Source organism: Myotis nattereri, assembly GCF_964212035.1.
Source record: "Myotis nattereri genome assembly, chromosome: 9".
NCBI lineage: Eukaryota > Metazoa > Chordata > Mammalia > Chiroptera > Vespertilionidae > Myotis > Myotis nattereri.
The window spans coordinates 81264780-81283200 of NC_138084.1; the positions used below are offsets into that span (position 1 = coordinate 81264780).

Below are 18421 nucleotides of genomic sequence, written 5' to 3' on the forward strand. Positions count from 1 at the left end.
ATGGCGAAACCTTCCACAACAGGGTGCTTATGGCCCCCTTAGCGGCGTCTGGGGGCTGCCGTTCAAGATTCTCTGCCACGACCCCCACCCTTTTTGCACCTAGTCAACCAGCGACGTAACCAGGGACTCTGGTTCTGTGCGCGCGCTTTGCAAACCATCTGGGCTCCATCCTGCGCGGTTGCAACGACGATCGATGCGGGAAGAGTTGGGGGGAGTCGGAGCTGGCCGGTCGCCTGCCCTTTCTCTGCCACCCACCCCACCGGTCGCTCCGCACGAACGTTTCCGTGGTGGAGGGACGCCGGCTTTCAGCACCAGGAGGCCTGGACCTTCTCTGGAGACGCGCGGGGCACCCTCCAGAGGACGCGAGCTGACTGCAACCTGCTCCCCGGCCCTCCCTCTCCTCCCCGAATCCGCCGCCCGGGCTGCAATGTTACAAGCTGTGCGCTGTGCCTGTGCGGGAGTCCAGGGAGGCTGCGTGACCTTCCCGCGAACTCCATCTCAGCTGGGGGGGGTGGAGGCGGCCCCGGGGCCTGCAGGCTGGGGATCGATCCCCAGCTCAACCTACTCAGGTTCTCGCGGCGCCGACCCCTCCCTCCCGGCTCGGCTTCCCCAGCCTCGCAGGCTTTTAACGCCCAGCTGGAGGCGCCCTCCCCGCTTGCCCGCAATAAGCACACCGGGTGGAGATCCACCCCCGCCCTGACCCCCTCCTCCTCCCCCTCCAAGCCCCGCTCGGAGCTCCCCTCCGCCCCAGGGATCAAAATGCCCGGCCCTCCCCCCTCTTAATCAGAAACGTGCTCGCGGGCCCCCGCGCTCCGCGTGCACACATCAGGGTCCGCTAGGCACGCGGCGGCGGCGGAGCCGAGGAAGGGGCGGGGCGCTGCTGCCCGCCCTTCGCTCCGGGCCCCGTTAGCTCCCCAACTTCACTACGTCGTCACACCGCCTCGGTGGCCAGGCCCGCCACCGGCACGGGGAATGGCCCCGCTCACTGCAGGGGGCGCGGGAGACGGGGGTCCCCAGCCCCGAGTGCCCAGCAGGGGGAGGCGGCGGGAGCCGGGCCGCTGGCTGCGCGCATTTGGGAGAGAGCGGCGGCAAGGGGAGGGGCTCCTCGCATGATGTTTGTAAAACGCGTGCACTGAAGGCCTGTCGGCCCCGCGCTCCAGGGACTGGGAAGCGCTTCTGTTTTGCACGCAGTACAATCGGGGGCCCTTGTCCCGCGGGCGTAAGAGGAGGCCGGCCCAGCCTGTGCCCGCGCCCGCGCCCGGGGCGGAGGCTCGCTGTCCCCGGCCCGTCGGCCGCGCTCTCCTGGAAGCGGCTGGGGCGGGTCGGTCCCCAGCGCCTCCCGGGAACGAGTGTAACTGGCCTGGGGCTCGCAGGCTGAGGCGGCCCGGCTCCCTCCGCCCCCATCCCCGCGACCCCTCCCCCCCGGAACCCGCGCTCCCGCCGGGGCCTCGCTTCCTCCCCCCTCCCGGCCGGCGCTCCGGAGGGCGGGGCCGCGGTTATCCAGGTTGCGGGGCTGCGGGCAGGCGGGAGGCGGCCCGGGCCTCGGGTGGCGCAGCGGCGGCGCGTCGGGAGCGGAGGCCGGGGCCCGGCATCCAGGTTGCGGGGCGGCGCGCGGGCCCTGCGCTCGGCATGGCGGTCGGCAGCGCGCAGGCGGCGGGGCGGCGCCGGGCGGCGTAGGCAGGTTCCGGGGCCCCGGCCCCCCTCCCCGCCCCCTGTGTTGTCGCCTCTCCCTCTCGCGGCTGCACTTCACGGGGCGAACATGGCGCACAGCTGTCGGTGGCGCTTCCCCGCCCGGCCCGGGACCACCGGGGGCGGCGGCGGCGGGGGGCGCCGGGGCCTGGGGGGCGCCCCGCGCCAGCGTGTGCCGGCCCTGCTGCTTCCCCCCGGGCCCGCGGGCGGCGGCGCTCCCGGGGCGCCCCCCTCCCCCTCGGCCGTGGCGGCGGGAAGCGGCGGGGCCGCGGCTGCAGTGGGAGCGGCCGCCGCCTCGGCAGCCCCCTCGGCGCCCGCCTCGTCCTCGGCGCCGTCATCGTCCGCGGCCCCCGCCGGGCCGGCCCTGCTGCGGGTCGGCCCCGGCTTCGACGCGGCGCTGCAGGTCTCGGCCGCCATCGGCACCAACCTGCGCCGGTTCCGGGCGGTGTTCGGGGAGAGCGGCGGGGGAGGCGGCAGCGGAGAGGTAAGGCGGCGAGGAACCCCGGCCCGGGGTCCCGACCCTCTACGGGGCCTCCCCTCCCCCACCCGGCCCGGGGAGCATCCTGACTCGGGGACCACCCTGACCCGGCCCATGGCCTCCCGTCTCGGGAGCCCGAACGTGGGTTCCCCGGCGCCCGCCCGGGGTCTGAAGCCATCTGGCCGAGGGCGCGCGCCCCCACCCGCCTTCCCCTGACCCGGGCCCTCATGCCTGGCACGGACCCCTCGCCGGGCTCCCCATCCCGGGGCTGAACCCCTCCTCCCCTCCCCAGATTACCTCATCCAGCCAGATCCTCCCTCCTCCCTCCCTCCCCGGGACCTGCTCCTCCGCCCGCCTCCCTCTGGGGCAGATGTTCTGCTCTCGGGGCAGCGCTTCTCTTGGGCATCTCTCCGGCGCTGGCCTCATCCGGGCCACGCTCTTCTACCCCGGGGGGCCCACGTCCCTCCCCACACCTCGCTCCCCAAAGCCTGCCGAACCCCCCGTGCCGAACCCTCCCTGCCGACCCCCCCTGCCGAACCCTCGCTCCATCCCGGCCCAGGTCCTGCGCTCCCAGCCACTCCCCCTTCCTTCACCTCCACCCCTCACCCTCCTCCCGCCCCCACCCCCCAGCAGGGACCATCCATGCCCTTGCCTCCTGCTCCCGGCCCCCCTCCCCGCCCCTCCTCTCCCCTCCCTCTGCTCGGTGCCGCCTTGCACAGCAGCCCGCTTGCCCGCCTCGCAGAGCTCAGCGCCAGCCGGTGGCAGCAGGGGCTTCTCTGCCTCCGCCCCACGCTGTCCTCCCCTAGAATGAAGGCTTGGTGGCATCTTGGCGGGGAGGTAGTCCACTGTCCCCAGGCTCAGAGGAGCGGCTCCTCACCAGCCCCCCGAGAGGAGGCCCCGAGGCAGGCCCTGTGCGGGGAGGTGTTTGGGGGGCTCCGCAGCCCCTTCCCAGGGGACGCAGCTGCTCCTGCCCCACCCCCGGCGCTGCGCTGGGAGCGCGCAGCCTCCGACCCGGCTCCCTCCGGCCCTGCTCCTCTCCGACATTTCTTTATTGACCCCCCATTTCCCCCGCCAGCCCTGGGCATGGCAGGGGTGGGGGGAGCGGGGTCGGCGTGAGGAGAGGAGATAAGGGACAGGTTTCCTTCAGTGTGTGGTGGTGGTTGGCTTTCGCTGGGAAAAGCGGGCCTGGGAAGCACAGTTATTCCTTAGGAAGACGTAGGGTTCTCCCTCCCAGTCGAGACCCTTGCCCTTCCCATTAGGACGGGGGTGAGGATAGGGGAGCTTTGATGAGCGCTGCTCAGCCTCCTTCAGCAAAATAGAAAGTTGCCCTGGGAGGGGAAGTTGAGTTCAGGTTCAGCCAGGGCCTTAGGCGTTTATTTTCCGATGGATGCAGGAGGGGGGAGTCTGAGGTGGGCGGGAGGAGAGGATGAGGGAGGCTAGGAAGAAGAGCAGTTGCTAGGGGCTCACACGAAGGAGGGCATGGGGTTCTGCCCCGAGTGTTTTTGATTGAAACAGAAAGGGAAAGATAACCAGGCATTTCCTGCGTGCCTGCCGTTGGGGCGCACAGAGGATCCTGGGCAAACCCCTGGCCACGGCTGTGCCCCGCACCCCTTAGATTTCGCACAGACCCTGGGGAGGAGATCCCAGATCTCCCGGCCCCTCCCTCCAAGGCGCTGGCCTTTCCCAGCTGTTAGCCTTCCTGCCTCCTTTTAAAAGTCGTTTCTAAGGCAGCTCGATCCGATCCGGAGGCTGACTGCAGCCCGCCTGGTGATGGAGCGAGGAGGACATGATGGGGGCGTGTTCCTTGCTGTGTGGCTGGCTGCGGCTCCCTCTCCCTGCCTCTCTGCTCTCTCTCCACCTCCTTTCCCAGCCTCCAGAAGGCAGCTGTAGTCAGCAGGGTTGCTTGAGACTATGTTGGATGCTGTAGATGACTATTTTTTTTGAAAGGCCAATTCTGTATTTTTTAAGCTAACAACACAGATCCCATGTAGTTGGAGAACCAAAGGCCTCATACATGACAAAAAGACTGAACCGTTCAGGTTACTTGCATGGAGTTGGTGCTTAAATGTGAGTTGATTTTGCTTTTCTAAAAGATACAGCAGCAAAAAAAAAAAAAAAAAAAAAAAAAAAAGACATTTCATTTACCTGCTTATTTTTAAAATGGAGACTTGCCTGGCTATATGTGGAATTTTAGCCCCATGTATATTTGTGTATGATAAGAAAGTCCCTAATAGGAGAAGTTAGTCTATTGTAAGGGGGCCCTGAGAAGTGGTTTCCTCTGGTTTAGCATGCTTACGTGTTTTGTACAGAAGGATCAAGTACACATCCCAAATGTTATCACATATTCAAAAACAGGGTTTCCACAGTTCCCAAAGACAGCATCTTAAGAGACTGTCGAGAAAGAGCCACCTGGATTCAGGGACCTAATGTCTGGGCACCAGGATATTCCATCTTTGGTCTTTGATGTACCACCTTTCAAGTTTTCGTCCGCGCTCACATCTTCTCACCTACGGCATTGTGCGTCGCTGCAGTACCCAGTGAGGGACGCCTTGTCAGGAATTGCAGTTGTTCCAAATAAGTTATTTCATATTAGTAAGGTTTTCTTGCCTGAACAGTAGTTGCTACTTCATTCTGAGAAGAGTGGTTAACTGCTTACTCAGACGCCCGTCCTTTTTCTGCCTTGGGCTGAAATGAGCTGTTGTTCCGTGGGTAAGCTTTTCATGTGATAGTTGAGGCGCCCTCGCATGGGTTGGTGGTTTGGATTAGCGCTAACCCATAGTCTGGTTTATTGCTAACCCATCATGCTGATGCCCTTTGACCGCGTCGTCTTCAGTGCAGACACCAAGCATTTTGTTACAGGGTCTCATAGATCGATGGTGAGGCCGACAGGGGGTGCTGGGAGCTCCCTGGGCAGCACCCCCGCAGAAACCCACGGTTGTTTGCGGATTCGTGCGCAGCTCTGTCCTCTCACTTGGATTCATGAACACGTGGCTTGTGACCCATGAATCCGGATTGTAACTTGGTCACAACAAAACCTGACTTAATACTAAGAGGACGATGAGCGGAGGGGGTGACGGGGAACAGAACGTCCAGGTCGCCTCCCTGTTTAAACTCCCCCAGCCCCGGAGGCGCGCCCTGCGTTGATGCGTGTTCCTAACGTCCCGCCTCTGGTCGCTCTCTCGGTAGCAGCTGCACATGAGCTCTTGAGGGCCACATTCTGTCAGAATGGGATTATTTACAAAAACATAGGTGTTGCTGATCTGTTCTGGCTTTCTGTGTGACAGCTAGGAAGTAGCATTAAAGTTTGATTTTCTTAAAAATGTATTTTTATTGATTTCAGAGAAGGGAAGAGAGAGATAGAAACATCAATAAGAATCATTGATCACGCCCTAACCGCTTTGGCTCAGTGGATAGAGCGTAAGCCTGCGGACTCAAGGGTCCCAGGTTCGATTCCGGTCAAGGGCATGTACCTGGGTTGTGGGCACATCCCCAGTGGGGAGTGTGCAGGAGGCAGCTGATTGATGTTTCTCACTCATCGATGTTTCTAACTCTCTATCCCTCTCCTTTCCTCTCTGTAAAATATTAAAAAAAAAAAAAGAATCATTGATCGGCTGCCTCCTTCACACCTCTCCCCTCCCCCACACTGGGGATCGAGCCCACAACCTGGGCATGTGCCCTGACAGGAATCGAACCGTGGCCTCCTGGTTCATAAGTCGATGCTCAACCACTGAGCCATACAGGCCGGGCATAACGTTTGGTGTTTGTTGAGCGCTGTCATGCAGGAATCCCAGAGCCGTGTTTTTGGGCCTTTCTTGCCGCCTGCCCGGAGTCAGGGCCCCGCGGCACTGAGGGTTGTCTCAGGTGGTGTTAATGTCACTCCTCTGCCATCTTAATACATAGGACACATCTCCGCCAGCTGGAATTGGAGCTGTTTTGATATAAACCCCAGAAATGGTTTATCAACAATGAGTCTCTGTTTAGTAACTTCATAATTGAATTACTTCCCCTACCACCTCACAAAACATTAAAAGCAAACTTTCCACCCTGCTCATAAAATTTGGCAAAGCTTAATTAGAAATTAGCGGACACCGAATTGCAGTTGTGCCTGATGCGCACGCAGAGAAGGGAGCTGAAGTGCAGTGCGCGCGTTGTGTGTGTTTGCTTCCATTTGAGAGAGACTGAGGTGCGCGCTTGGGTTGTGCTTCGGAAAGATGGAGAATTCTGCAATTCTTTCCCTGTTTATTGGGCACATGGGCAAGAGTGGGCGTTGCTCCTCCATTGCCCGCGCAGCAACCGCTACGCAGGGAGGAGGAAGGAAAAGGCGCGGGGAGAAGGAAGGAAAAGGCGCAGAGAGGAGGAAGGAAAAGGCGCGGGGAGAAGGAAGGAAAAGGCGCGGGGAGGAGGAAGGAAAAGGCGCGGGGAGGAGGAAGGAAAAGGCGCGGGGAGGAGGAAGGAAAAGGCGCAGAGAGGAGGAAGGAAAAGGCGCGGGGAGGAGGAAGGAAAAGGCGCGGGGAGGAGGAAGGAAAAGGCGCGGGGAGGAGGAAGGAAAAGGCGCGGGGAGGAGGAAGGAAAAGGCGCGGGGAGGAGGAAGGAAAAGGCGCGGGGAGGAGGAAGGAAAAGGCGCGGGGAGGAGGAAGGAAAAGGCGCGGGGAGGAGGAAAAGGCGGCGAGGACGCTGGGCCGCAGTGGGAGCCAGTGGGCACGGCCCTCCTCACTCATCTCGTGCAGTCGTGGGCCTCAGGCAGTTCACTGATTTTACCCTCGAACTTGTGACCTGTGAAATGAAAAGGTGAGCGTCACCTATCAGCTCATCAGTCCTTTCCTACCCCAGTGCTCTGATTGCTTTCTATTATCTTAATTTTTTGGTGAAGTCAGAATTTCTTATTCTGAGTTTATTTAGAGTCAGAGTCAGGGAGCCTCTATTTTTTTCTTGTTTTTAAATATATTTTTATTGATTTCAGAGAGAAAGGGAGAGAGACAGAGAGAGAGAAAGAAACATCAATGATGAGAATCATTGACCGGCTGCCTCCTGCATGCCCCCTACTGGGCATCGAGCCTGCAACTCGGGCATGTGACCTTGATGGGAATCAAACCCGGGACCCTTCAGTCTGCAGGCCAACGTTCTACCCACTGAGCAACACCGGCTAGGTCTTTGGTTATTTTTAATGTCAGATTGTACATTTGCCCGTTTAACTGGCATCATTGGGAGGGGAACTATCAATGGTAGGAAAGTTTTCTTTGAGTGAACAAAATATAAGGACTTACCTGTTGGAAAAAGTTCTTTGCTGAAGTTGACTGATTTTAAGTATAAGAAAAATGAAGATCAAATTTTAAAAACAATTCATCTGGTGTTTAGAGTCCCTCTTGTTTGGTTAAATCTGTCTTCATGGTTTAGTGTTGTGGATTCATGGTTCGAAGGGGAAGCTATTTTCAGACTCGGTGTTGTGTCCTAGAGTCTAGACATGTGAGCTTCTCAATGAAAAGAAGAATTTGTGAATCCCACGTGATGGCCACCAGGGGGTGGCTGTGATTGTGCTCTGAGAGGCGGTGCTTCGGTTGGTACCGAGCATCAGAAGGTGGTCTTTAGAACACCAAGAACCGCGTGAGGTCGTTTACCTTCTATCTGATTACCTGAAGGCACAGGCTCCTGTAGGAAGTCATTATTCACAAAATCATGATTCATCTTCTGCCTGGAAGTTGGGAAAAGAAAATACTCCGGCCCCGACTCAGTTCTCGTCTGCCCACTCACCGTGGAGCCCTGTGCATCGAGCTGTGCGGACTCCACTCGCACCCCTTCCAGGCCCGAGGCTGGGGGGTGCCCTGGAAGGGGTGCCTCGGTCTTTGCTTGCTCCCAGGCACCACATCCTCACTCCATCCTCTCTTTGAGACTGTGTTTAATTGTAGGTCTCCTAATTAAGAGCTCTCTGTGCCTGCCCACCTTCCCCTAGTGTGGGCAGGGAACTTTTTCTAGATTTAACTGAAGCCTTCTTGTCACTTCCCGGTCTTCTGCCTCGGTGGAGAGTCCAGGGCGCAGACTTTGAGGAGGGGGAGCTTGGGCCTGTCACTCGTTTGGGGAGGCGTTGTTCTAGGGTTGCTGGGGGGGAACCTTTTTTATGCATATGTTACTTTCCGGTATTAAGGAAGTTCAATTACTCTGACATGGGGCATCTACATTTTAATAGGATTCTGAACCCTGTAGGCACTGGGAGGAAAGAGGGGGCTAAAGAGTTCACGTTAAAAAGTATTTGTTTGGGTCTTCACCAGTTTGTTTTTAAAGCTTGATAAGTAAACACTTATCTGGAGTAAATCACAGACTGGTGGTTTTTAGGGACCGGTAGGTTGTGAAGACAATCAATCAATGCAATATTACTTGCTCCTAAAAATAAATTGTATCAGGTTTTAAAACATAGACTGAATGAAAGTTAACTGAGATTTGAATGAACTTTTTCTTTTTTTAAATATATTTTATTGATTTTTCACAGAGAGGAAGGGAGAGAGACAGAGTCAGAAACATCGACGAGAGAGAAACATCGATCAGCCGTCTCCTGCAAATCTCCCACCGGGGACATGCCCCTGACCGGAATCGAACCTGGGACCTTTCAGTCCGTAGGCCGACGCTCTATCCACTGAGCCAAACCGGTTTCGGCTGAATGAACTTTTTGATTACAAAATTCTTTGGGAAGTTGTAGAAATTACTGAGTTGTTAATACTCTTGTAGGCTCCAATATTTCTTGGGAAGTTCAGGAACTGGAGAGGCTTCTAGCGTAGGTTCAGAATAGGCAAAAAACATTTTCTGGAAAATGGAGCTTCACTTTAGTTTCTGTTATGTCAGTGCTCAAAACACAGCCTGTCCTTTGGTGGGTCGATGTGCGGCCGGCTGGAGGAAACGCACTCTTATTCGGAAAAAGGGATCTTAGCGCCTTCACCTGGGCCCAGATGGTTCATCGATCACATCGAGATGAGAGATGAGGCAGGCAGACAAAGGGCTACTTTTTTGTTCTTGTCATTCACTGGCTGTGAGGAAGGCCGGGGGAGTGAAGAACAGGAGCTTTATGGCATGCCTCACAGAGAGCTGGCTGCACCCTTCACCTGAGCGGGTGGCTTTATGGCCGCCTCTGATTGCTGGCATTTATGACCGGCGGATGCCCCTGGCCCTGTGGCTGAGGTGGATTACGTTGGGAACGGAGAGGGAAAAGGGGTCTTTTGTTACTCTTTTCATTTCCCCCTCAATCAGGTCTCTTAGAAAGCCCCGAGGAAAGGCACAGGCTCTTGGACCAGGGAATGACATCCCATAAAATGGTTCTTTATGTTTTTAAAAAGGATGAGCTGCTTTTCTTGACCTATCCAAAGAAATCCATACTACCACTGTTAAATATTTCAAGGAGCTTTGTACCTTGTCAGGTTACACGGCACGGGAAGCCACCGGCGGTAGCCTCTGCCAGACATTGACTTTTCACGACGTTTTGAAGACATTGAAAGGAGGATTTTGGTGTGTGACTTGACGTTGTTGGGTGACCTAAACTCCCTCGTAGGGTTAGTACAGAACTTGTCAGAGCCCAGACTTGGTTTGACTTGTTAGATGTTGAATGTACTACCCTAATGAGTTTTAACAGTTAAAGACAGAAATGTAAGAGTTAGTTGACAGTTTTCTGTGCTCTGTATGAAAATTCCCCTTTCTTTGAAATGAGTAGTTGTTTTTCTATTTGACAAATAAACGGAAGGGATTTCCCCAGATAGCTTACCTTTCACACTGCTGCAGCAGTGCCTTGTGTGGTACTGGGGTAGGATTTATCCTACAGACATTTATTTCTGGAGTTGCGGGTTCTCTCATATATTATCTCTGTTTCCTTGCATTTCTGTTTTTGTATTTGGTGGGAATGTTTGGGCATGGACTGGTGGATGTCTTTTAGCTAAGAAATGTGAACCTCTAACATGCGAGCTGTTTTAGAGAGCCACCCTTGGCACCCATGCTTTCTTATTTTATGGCATTACAGGAATTGGGGCTTTCTGTCTTAAACTAGGAGAGTAATGTTACTTGTGAGGAATGTTTTTGGAGAAAATGTTTTTCATTAAGCTCTCCTTTGTACTATCTCATTTCTTAAAACTGGGGAGAAATTAATCACAAATATCTGTAATATCTATACTGAGAGGAATGAATATTTACTTGCGCCTATATTCAAATTCTGTCCTCCATGAGTATTAACGAATTTTTAGATCAAACACAAACGTGCAACATTGTCCCTAGATTATTGCCTTTAATTATAAGCAGTAAAACCATGTGGATAGCATCTCTTTAAGCTTAGTTAATGAGGAAATCCTTTTGTAATCTCTCCAGCTAGGATTTTTTATTTATGCATATATAAATACCTGTGCGAAGGGGGAGACTCATTATCTAATCTGCAATAGTATGAGATAATAGGACACTGTGGTCTCATTGAGATCTGTTAAAATCCTGGGCTCTGCATGTAGACAGCCTAGGTTCAGATCCTGGCTCCGACATTGATTAGTTGAATGGCCTTCGGAAAATTTCTTAGCCTCTCCCTGCTTCGGTTTCTTCATTTGTAAATTACCAGCAATCATGCTTAATAAGATTATTGTGAAACTCAGTTGAAATTATGCATGCAAAGTACTTAGCATTTTGCCTGGTGGTAGAAACCCCTCATTATTATTAGGATTCAGAGATTGAAATGACATGAATGCTACAATCTTTTTTTCACCAAGATAACTGGTTTTCATGACTTTGAGGTATACAGATACTAGTATACCTACTTGAGTGCTATAATCATGACTTTTGAATCTTCTTTTTTTTAAAAAAAAAAAAAAATCCACCTGAGGATCTGGAGGATTCCCCCCCCCCCCCCAATGATTTCTAGAGAGTGGAAGGCAGGGAGGTGGGAGAGAGAGAGAGAGAGAGAGAGAGAGAGAAAGAGAAAGAAAGAGAAAGAGAAAAAGAAGGAAAGAGAGAAAGAAAGAAAGACACCCAACGAATGAATTGGTTGCCTCCCGCACATGCCCCTACTGAGGCTGGGGAACCGGCAACCGAGATACGTGCCCTTGAACAGGAAATGAGCCCAGGACCCTTCTGCCCGCAGGCTGACGCTTTAAATGTTTTTTGTTTTTTGTTTTTTTTAATATATATTTTATTGATTTTTTACAGAGAGGAAGGGAGAGAGATAGAGAGTTAGAAACATCGATGAGAGAGAAACATCGATCAGCTGCCTCCTGCACATCTCCCACTGGGGATATGCCCGCAACCCAGGTACATGCCCTTGACCGGAATCGAACCTGGGACCCTTCAGTCCACAGGCCGATGCTCTATCCACTGAGCCAAACCGGTTTCGGCAGGCTGACGCTTTAACTACTGAGACAAACCAGCTAGGGATAAAATGTTCTTTCTTTATTTTAAATATATTTTTATTGATTTCGGAGAGGAGGGAGAGGGAAAGAGAGATAGAAACATAAATGATGAGAGAGAATCCCGGATCAGCTGCCTCCTGCACACCCCACACTGGGGATCGCCCGGGCATGTGCCCTGACCCAGAATCGAACCGTGACCTCCTGGTTCATAGGTTGACACTCAACCACTGAACACTCTGGTCGGGCTTAGAATGTTCTTGATTTTAGTCTGAGTATTAAGTTCATCAGTAAGCTAGAACCACACTGAAGGCCAGCCATTCATCTTGGTAACTGTACATTGGCGCCCACCTAGAGCATAATTAGAGCTAAGGCCAAAAGGGAGGAGCAAGAACGGGACAGTAACTAGGAAGGTGGAACCCTGCGAATACAGAGCCTCCACGAGGTGCGGAGTTGTCCGTCAGGACAGCTGTGTGGGAGTGCTGCTTTGGTCGCTGTAGCCAGTGTCCTTATGTTTTGTTTTGTTGTGTTTTTTTTCTAATATATATATTTTTTAATTTCTTTATTGGTTAAGGTATTACAAATGTGTCCTCATCCCTCCATTAACCCCCAACCTCCCCCCTCCTCACTCATGCTCTCATTCCCCTGGTGTCCGTGTCCATTGGTTTGCCTTATATGCATGCATATAAGTCCTTTGGTTGATCTCTCCCCCTTACCCCCTCCCTCCCCTACTTTCCCTCTGGGGATTGATAGTCTGATCGCTGTTTCTCTGTCTTTGGATCTGTCCCTGTTCATCAGTCTATGTTGTTCTCTATATTCCACAAATGAGTGAGATCATGTGGTATTTATCTTTCTCTGACTGGCTTATTTCACTTAGCATAATGCTCTCCAGTTCCATCCATGCTGTTGCAAATGGCAAGAATTCCTTCTTTTTTACTGCAGCGTAGTATTCCATTGTGTAGATGTACCACAGTTTTCTAATCCACTCATCTTCTGATGGGCACTTAGGCTGTTTCCAAATCTTAGCTATGGTGAATTGTGCTGCTATGAACATAGGAACATGCTCTAAGTCACTAATTATACGACAGATGCAAATCAAAACGACAATGCGGTATCACCTCACACCTGTCAGAATGACTATCATCAACAAATCAACAAACAACAAGTGTTGGACAGGATGTGGAGAAAAAGGAACCCTTCTGCACTGCTGGTGGGAATGCAGACTGGTGCAGCCACTGTGGAGAACAGTATGGAGCTTCCTCAAAAAACTAAAAATGGAACTGCCATTTGACCCAGTGATCCCACTTCTAGGAATATATCCCAAGAAGCCAGAAACACCAATCAGAAAGGATATATGCACCCCTATGTTCATAGTGTCCTTATGTTTTACGGTTGTGAGTATTTGACGACCCCCTGCAGCAACTCTGAGGCTCTTCAGGGTTTCTGGTCCCCAGGTTTAGACCCATTAGTCTATACTTGGGAACTATTTGACATTTGTTCTCAGGTTTCTGCTTGCGGGGAGTAAGTCTACAGAGAGCAGTGCAATTAATAGTGTAATTACAGAGGAAATGCTAAGCTGTCAGTTACAATTTCTGGGGGTTGGAACTTAATTTGAGAAAAATAACCACAAATAGAATAGTCAAAAGCATTAAAGTTTTTGATTTTTCAATTACAGTTAATATTCATTATTATATTATTATTATTTTTTAAAATATATTTTTATTGATTTCAGAGAGGAAGGGAGAGGGAGAGATAGAGAGAAACATCAATGATGAGAGAGAATCATTGATCGGCTGCCTCCTGCATGCCCCACACTGGGGATCGGGCCGAAACCTGGGCATGTGCCCTTGAACGGGAATCGAAACTGGGACCCTTCTGTCCACAGGCTGATGCTCTATCCACTGAGCCAAACCAGCTAGGGCAATATTCACTATGATATTAATTTCAGGTATATAGCATAGTGGTTAGACACTTGTGCAACTTAAGAAGTGATCCCCACAATAAATCTAGTACCCCCTCTGACACCATAAATAGTTATTATTCACGATATTCCGTATGCTGTGCTTTACATCCCCACAGATTAAAGTTTAAGAATAACTAGTAGCGGATAGTATGCTTTAGAAGGAAAAACACAGTTCTGCTTTCTCTCTCAGAAAAAAGGTTTGCCAAAACACTTAATATGCTCCCTTTTACAGAGGAAGAACCTGAGGCACAGACAAGTGCAACAGCTTTCCTTCAGTCACATGGCTAGTAAGCGCTGAGCCAGGCTTCACATCCAGCCCTGTGTTTATTGGAACGCTCATTCATCTTCTCTGTACTGTGCTGTCTTCAACTCCTTTCTCTTCTCACACCGTACAGTCAGCTTCTGAGCTTGTCCCTGATGTTTGTGAGTGTTTATGTAATCTGGCCATGCTCTTCTGTTTTTACTGGCCTACTTTAAATTTCCATGGCTTTTGCATGGATTGTTACCATCATCTGGCTGCCTCCCTTTTCACTGTACACAGTGTTACTCATGGTTTTCTTAAATTCACTTCTGCTTATGTCACTTCCCTCTTAAAATCCTTTGACTTCTCACTGAATATAAAATAAGATTTAAAATGATCGGCCCTGCAGTTGTACATTTTGAACATTATCTTTTGAGCACGCATTCACATATATGTGCTTCCATCATATTGGACTACCAGTCGGTTGTATGGCCTCCACACCTGTGTGTACCTGCTTTACACCTGCTGATGCCTCTTCTGGGCCCTAAGCCTTTCCCATCATGCCCTGCCTCTGGCTCATTTCATTTAGCTTTCATGACTCAGCTCAGATCCACAGATCCCAGCTCCATGGAGTTTTACAGATACCACTTCTAGTTGAAACTCAACCTCCTATTTCCTGTTTTATTTGCTTGTTTGTTTTTGGTACTTTACACATACCCTTAAAGTATTTACTTCAGGGTATTTTTCTTTTTTAAAAAAAAAGTTGATTTTTAGAGAGGGAGGAAGGAAAAGAGAGAGGGACATCGGTATGAGAGACATTGATTGATATGAGAGACATCGATCAGTTGCCCGAGGGGATCGATCCCACTCAAACCACAGCATCTGGTGCATTTTATTATACCTGTCGTTCGCCCATTAGGTTGTGCTTTCTTTAAGACATGGGCCATTTCTAAGTCATTTATGTTGTATATTGTTTACAATGGTCACATTTCATATAGTTTATCAGTGAATGTTTATTGAATTGGAAGTTGATGTCGTTAACAACTTTTAAGAGTACATTGCAAGGACATATTAATATAAGCTATAATGTACAAGTCTATTAGCAGGATAATTTTTTTAGTGTGTTTTTAGAGACACAGGAAGGGAGAGAGATAGAGAGACAGAAACATTAATGAGAGAGGAACATCATCAGTTGGCTGCCTCCTGCACGCCCCCTACTGGGGATCGAGCCTGCAACCCTGGCATGTGCCCTGGCCGGGAACTGAACTGGTGACCTCCTGGTTCCTGGGTCTTCACTTAATACCTGAGCCACACGGCCGGGCAGCAGTGCAATTTTGAGATAAAAAATGTTTTGTTTTTTTATTTTAGAGAGAGCTAAAGAGAATCAGTTTGTTGTTCCACTTAGTAATGCACTCATTGGTTGCTTCTTGTTCCCTGACCGGGGATCAAACCCGTAACCTTGGCGTATCAGCACAGTGCTCTAACCAACTGAGCTGCCAGGCCAAGGCGGGAAAGTTTTAAACAATAGTAAACTGACAAGTATCAGAGGAGAGTCTTTAGAGCCATTGTACTGCTTGGGGTTTAAAGTGATGTGCTGCCCGAATGGGCTGGCACCATCGCCCACAGGTAACCTGGCCCTGAGCCTCCTGGCGTGTGGCTTCCATCTCTAGGCTCCTCAGCTTACATGGGGAGGACACCTCGGAGAGGGTTCTGAGGAGACCCCCAAAGACGGCTACGTAATTGGACGTCAGCCCTGGGAGGATCGGTTGGGAGAATGGAAGGTTGAGAGGCAGCTTCATAACTCTTCAAAAAACATGAATGGATCCATTATTAGGAATAGTAACCATGGTAGCTGTAAGGTTCCCAGATTTTACGATCTTCTCTGGAGGTGAATTTTTCAAGTACAGTCCTGCCTATGTATGTATGATATAAAATGCCCTTTCAAGCTAACTTCTCATTCTGTGAGTCAGTAAGTATATTTTTATTCTGATCCCAGAAGGCATGGATCAGGTTTTGTACTTACTGATGTCGACCCAAGGGTCCTTGGGCCTCACTGCCTCCCTAAGAAGTATTTGCTCGAATTGTCCATTTATGGCAATAATGAACTTTGAGTAGTAAATGCTGGAGAAATGCTATGGAATGATTTTATAGTGGTTTTATAGGTTTTAGTAAATGGGGCTAGGAGAGAAATCCTAAGCATTAGGAGAAACCAGGGAGAACAGTCGGTGTGGTTTCAGTATCGGAAACGAGTAAGCACCTGTAGCTTTTATGCCCATTTTCAGGTGTAGTTTAGAGAGATGTGCTGGTAAGGCCCTCACTGCTCGGGGATGCATTATTAGCCAGCGCTTTGTAAACCCTTTCCCATCCGAAGTGAATTTGTCTCCTGTGAATGAGGATTGCCAAGGCCTCTGACCCTCAGCTCCGAGGCTGTGTGGAGGGCTGCGTCACTCAGAATGAAACCTTGAGGGGAGGTAGGGTTGCAGAGCGCATTTCCTGTACAGTCAGACTGAAAACGGAGTTGGGATTATTCATGCAGATTACCAAAGGTCTGGGCGGACGGCTGTTAAACACCAACTTGTTTCTTACCAACTCTTAGTTCTGAAACCTTGATTGGGTTATTGAAGCTTTAGGACCTTTTAATTTAGTACTGGAATTGTGCATAAATTCCTTCTATTGGTGAATTGATACTTCATTTACTTAAGGTTGCTTACATATATGAATATTTTCTAAGTTTCATGATAGGAAATGCTGCTCACTCTTAACCAGATAACCTTATAAAATGGAGTTCGAAGGCAAAGCTGGACGGGCACAGGAATTCTGCAAGTGGTGGCAGAGTGAAGGGCAGCTGATGCCCTAATTGTAAAATTGGGTGTCCTTTGGGAAACTCCTGGAATTGGGAATATGGAAGATTCATACTTTTTCTATAACTTAATGGCTAGTCATACAGGTGTAATTCAGAAAGCAGAGGATAACTCTTATGATTCTTTATTCTACTTGACGGACTAGTGTTGGAGTAAAAAAAGAAATACCAGGGACTTGGAAAAAACAGGTTAATGCCCATGATGCAAGCTCCTCAGAACGTGACGGCGAACTTCCAGCTATGATTTGGCAGTCAGAGGAAGTCTGTTGGTTTTTCGAGATATTAAGAACATAGCCCTGGCTGGTGTGGCTCAGTGGATTGAGTGTCCGCCTGCAGACTGAAGGGTCCCGGCTTCAATTCTGGTCAAGGGCATATGCCCAGGTTGCGGGCTCAATCCCCAGTGGGGGACGTGCAGGAGGCAGCCAATCAATGATTCTCTCTCATCATTGATGTTTCTATTTCTTTCCCTCTCCTCTTTCCTCTCTAATATAAAACATAGTAATAATGAATTTTAAAAAGAACATAAAATTTCCCAATTCATACATTGAACATTAATTCCTAAAGAATATTAGGTCAAAATTGTGTTGGCTGACTTGGTAGCTTTGTTTTGTTGGCAAAGGGAATGTTTACTTCTGTCATCTAACTTCCATTGCTTCAGAAAACCGACTCCTGACAGAGAACTGTTCACCTGCAGAGGAAAGTGAATTCCTCATTCAACAGCTCATCTTCCCAGAAGGAAAGATGCGATCTAAGTTTGCTCCAGGATAAGAACAGCAAGCTGGGAGGAAAATTAGAAATCTATAGTCGAACTTTGTAGTTGAATGAACATATAGTGCAAAATGAAGTTAGCTCCTAAAGTTGGCATCCGGGGGATTGCAGCCTCTTATAATAAAAGCCACCCCTGACAACAGTGCTGGTGTTTAATTTTCCCGCCTGTTCAGGTGGATCTGGGCATTTCTGCTCCTTTCCTATTACACCGAGAAGAAAGCCTGTGAAGGTGATGCCAGCAGGTAGACCAGCGAGGCTTGGAGCCTAGGAGTCTGCACATACACCTTTCTTGCTATTTCATTTTGGTTTTTCAGGATCCTGGCAAGTAATTTGGGGCATTGCCAAGAACCTGTATAGCTTACTATCTGATGTAATGAGTTTATTTTGCTGTTTCTTTTTCCCAAGACAAATGAGCAGCTTCCAGCTCCCCCTTCTGAAGCAGGGTGGGCAGAGTACACCTGCCATTTGCTTACCTGTTTGAGCATCTTTGCTTCTTGTTCTTGTTGAGCTGAAGTGAGGGTGAGGGGCACGTGAGAGTTGCTAGGCAGAATTCAGTTAAATATTTGAAAACACATCATTCTTGTGTGGGTGGAAATTTTACCAACTGTTACTGAAGAACCGTGTTTTGACTTTGTACTGTTCAATCCTAGGTGACTTTTGGGGTTATCATTTCTCAATATCAGGCAGGAATTATATTAAAAACAGTCTAGCCCTACCTGGTGTGGCTCAGTGGATAGAACGTCGGCTTGCAGACTGAAGTGTCCCAGGTTCAGTTCCAGTCAAGGGCACACGCCCAGGTTGCAGACTCGATCTCCATTAGGGGCGTGCAGGAGGCAACTCGTCAATGATTCTCTCTCATCGTTGATCTTTCTATCTCTCCCTCTCCCTCTCTGAAATCAATAAAAATATATTTAAAAAATAATAAAACAGTTTAAATCTCTTCCTATCTGTTATGCATTCAAGCAACCATTGTTCTTTTTCATGCACCAAGAGCAGAGAATTTGGATTTGCCCTACCCCTGCCAATCTGTTGACAAGACAGATGTTAGTTCAATAACTGCATAACTTTC

The 18421-nt window shown here is 50.4% G+C and overlaps 1 protein-coding gene across 1 annotated transcript in view; it reads left to right on the forward strand.

The window, feature by feature from the left end:
- Positions 1-1759: 1759 nt before the first annotated feature.
- The window catches only part of KMT2A (lysine methyltransferase 2A), a gene marked incomplete at its 5' end in the record, with an annotated part of 94728 nt that continues 78066 nt past the window's right edge, over positions 1760-18421 (forward strand). Inside the window, 2 exons of the mRNA XM_081098550.1 lie at positions 1760-2173; positions 4136-4234. Of these exons, the coding sequence (XP_080954676.1) occupies positions 1760-2173; positions 4136-4234 (513 nt within the window). The remainder of the gene's footprint in view (positions 2174-4135; positions 4235-18421) is intronic.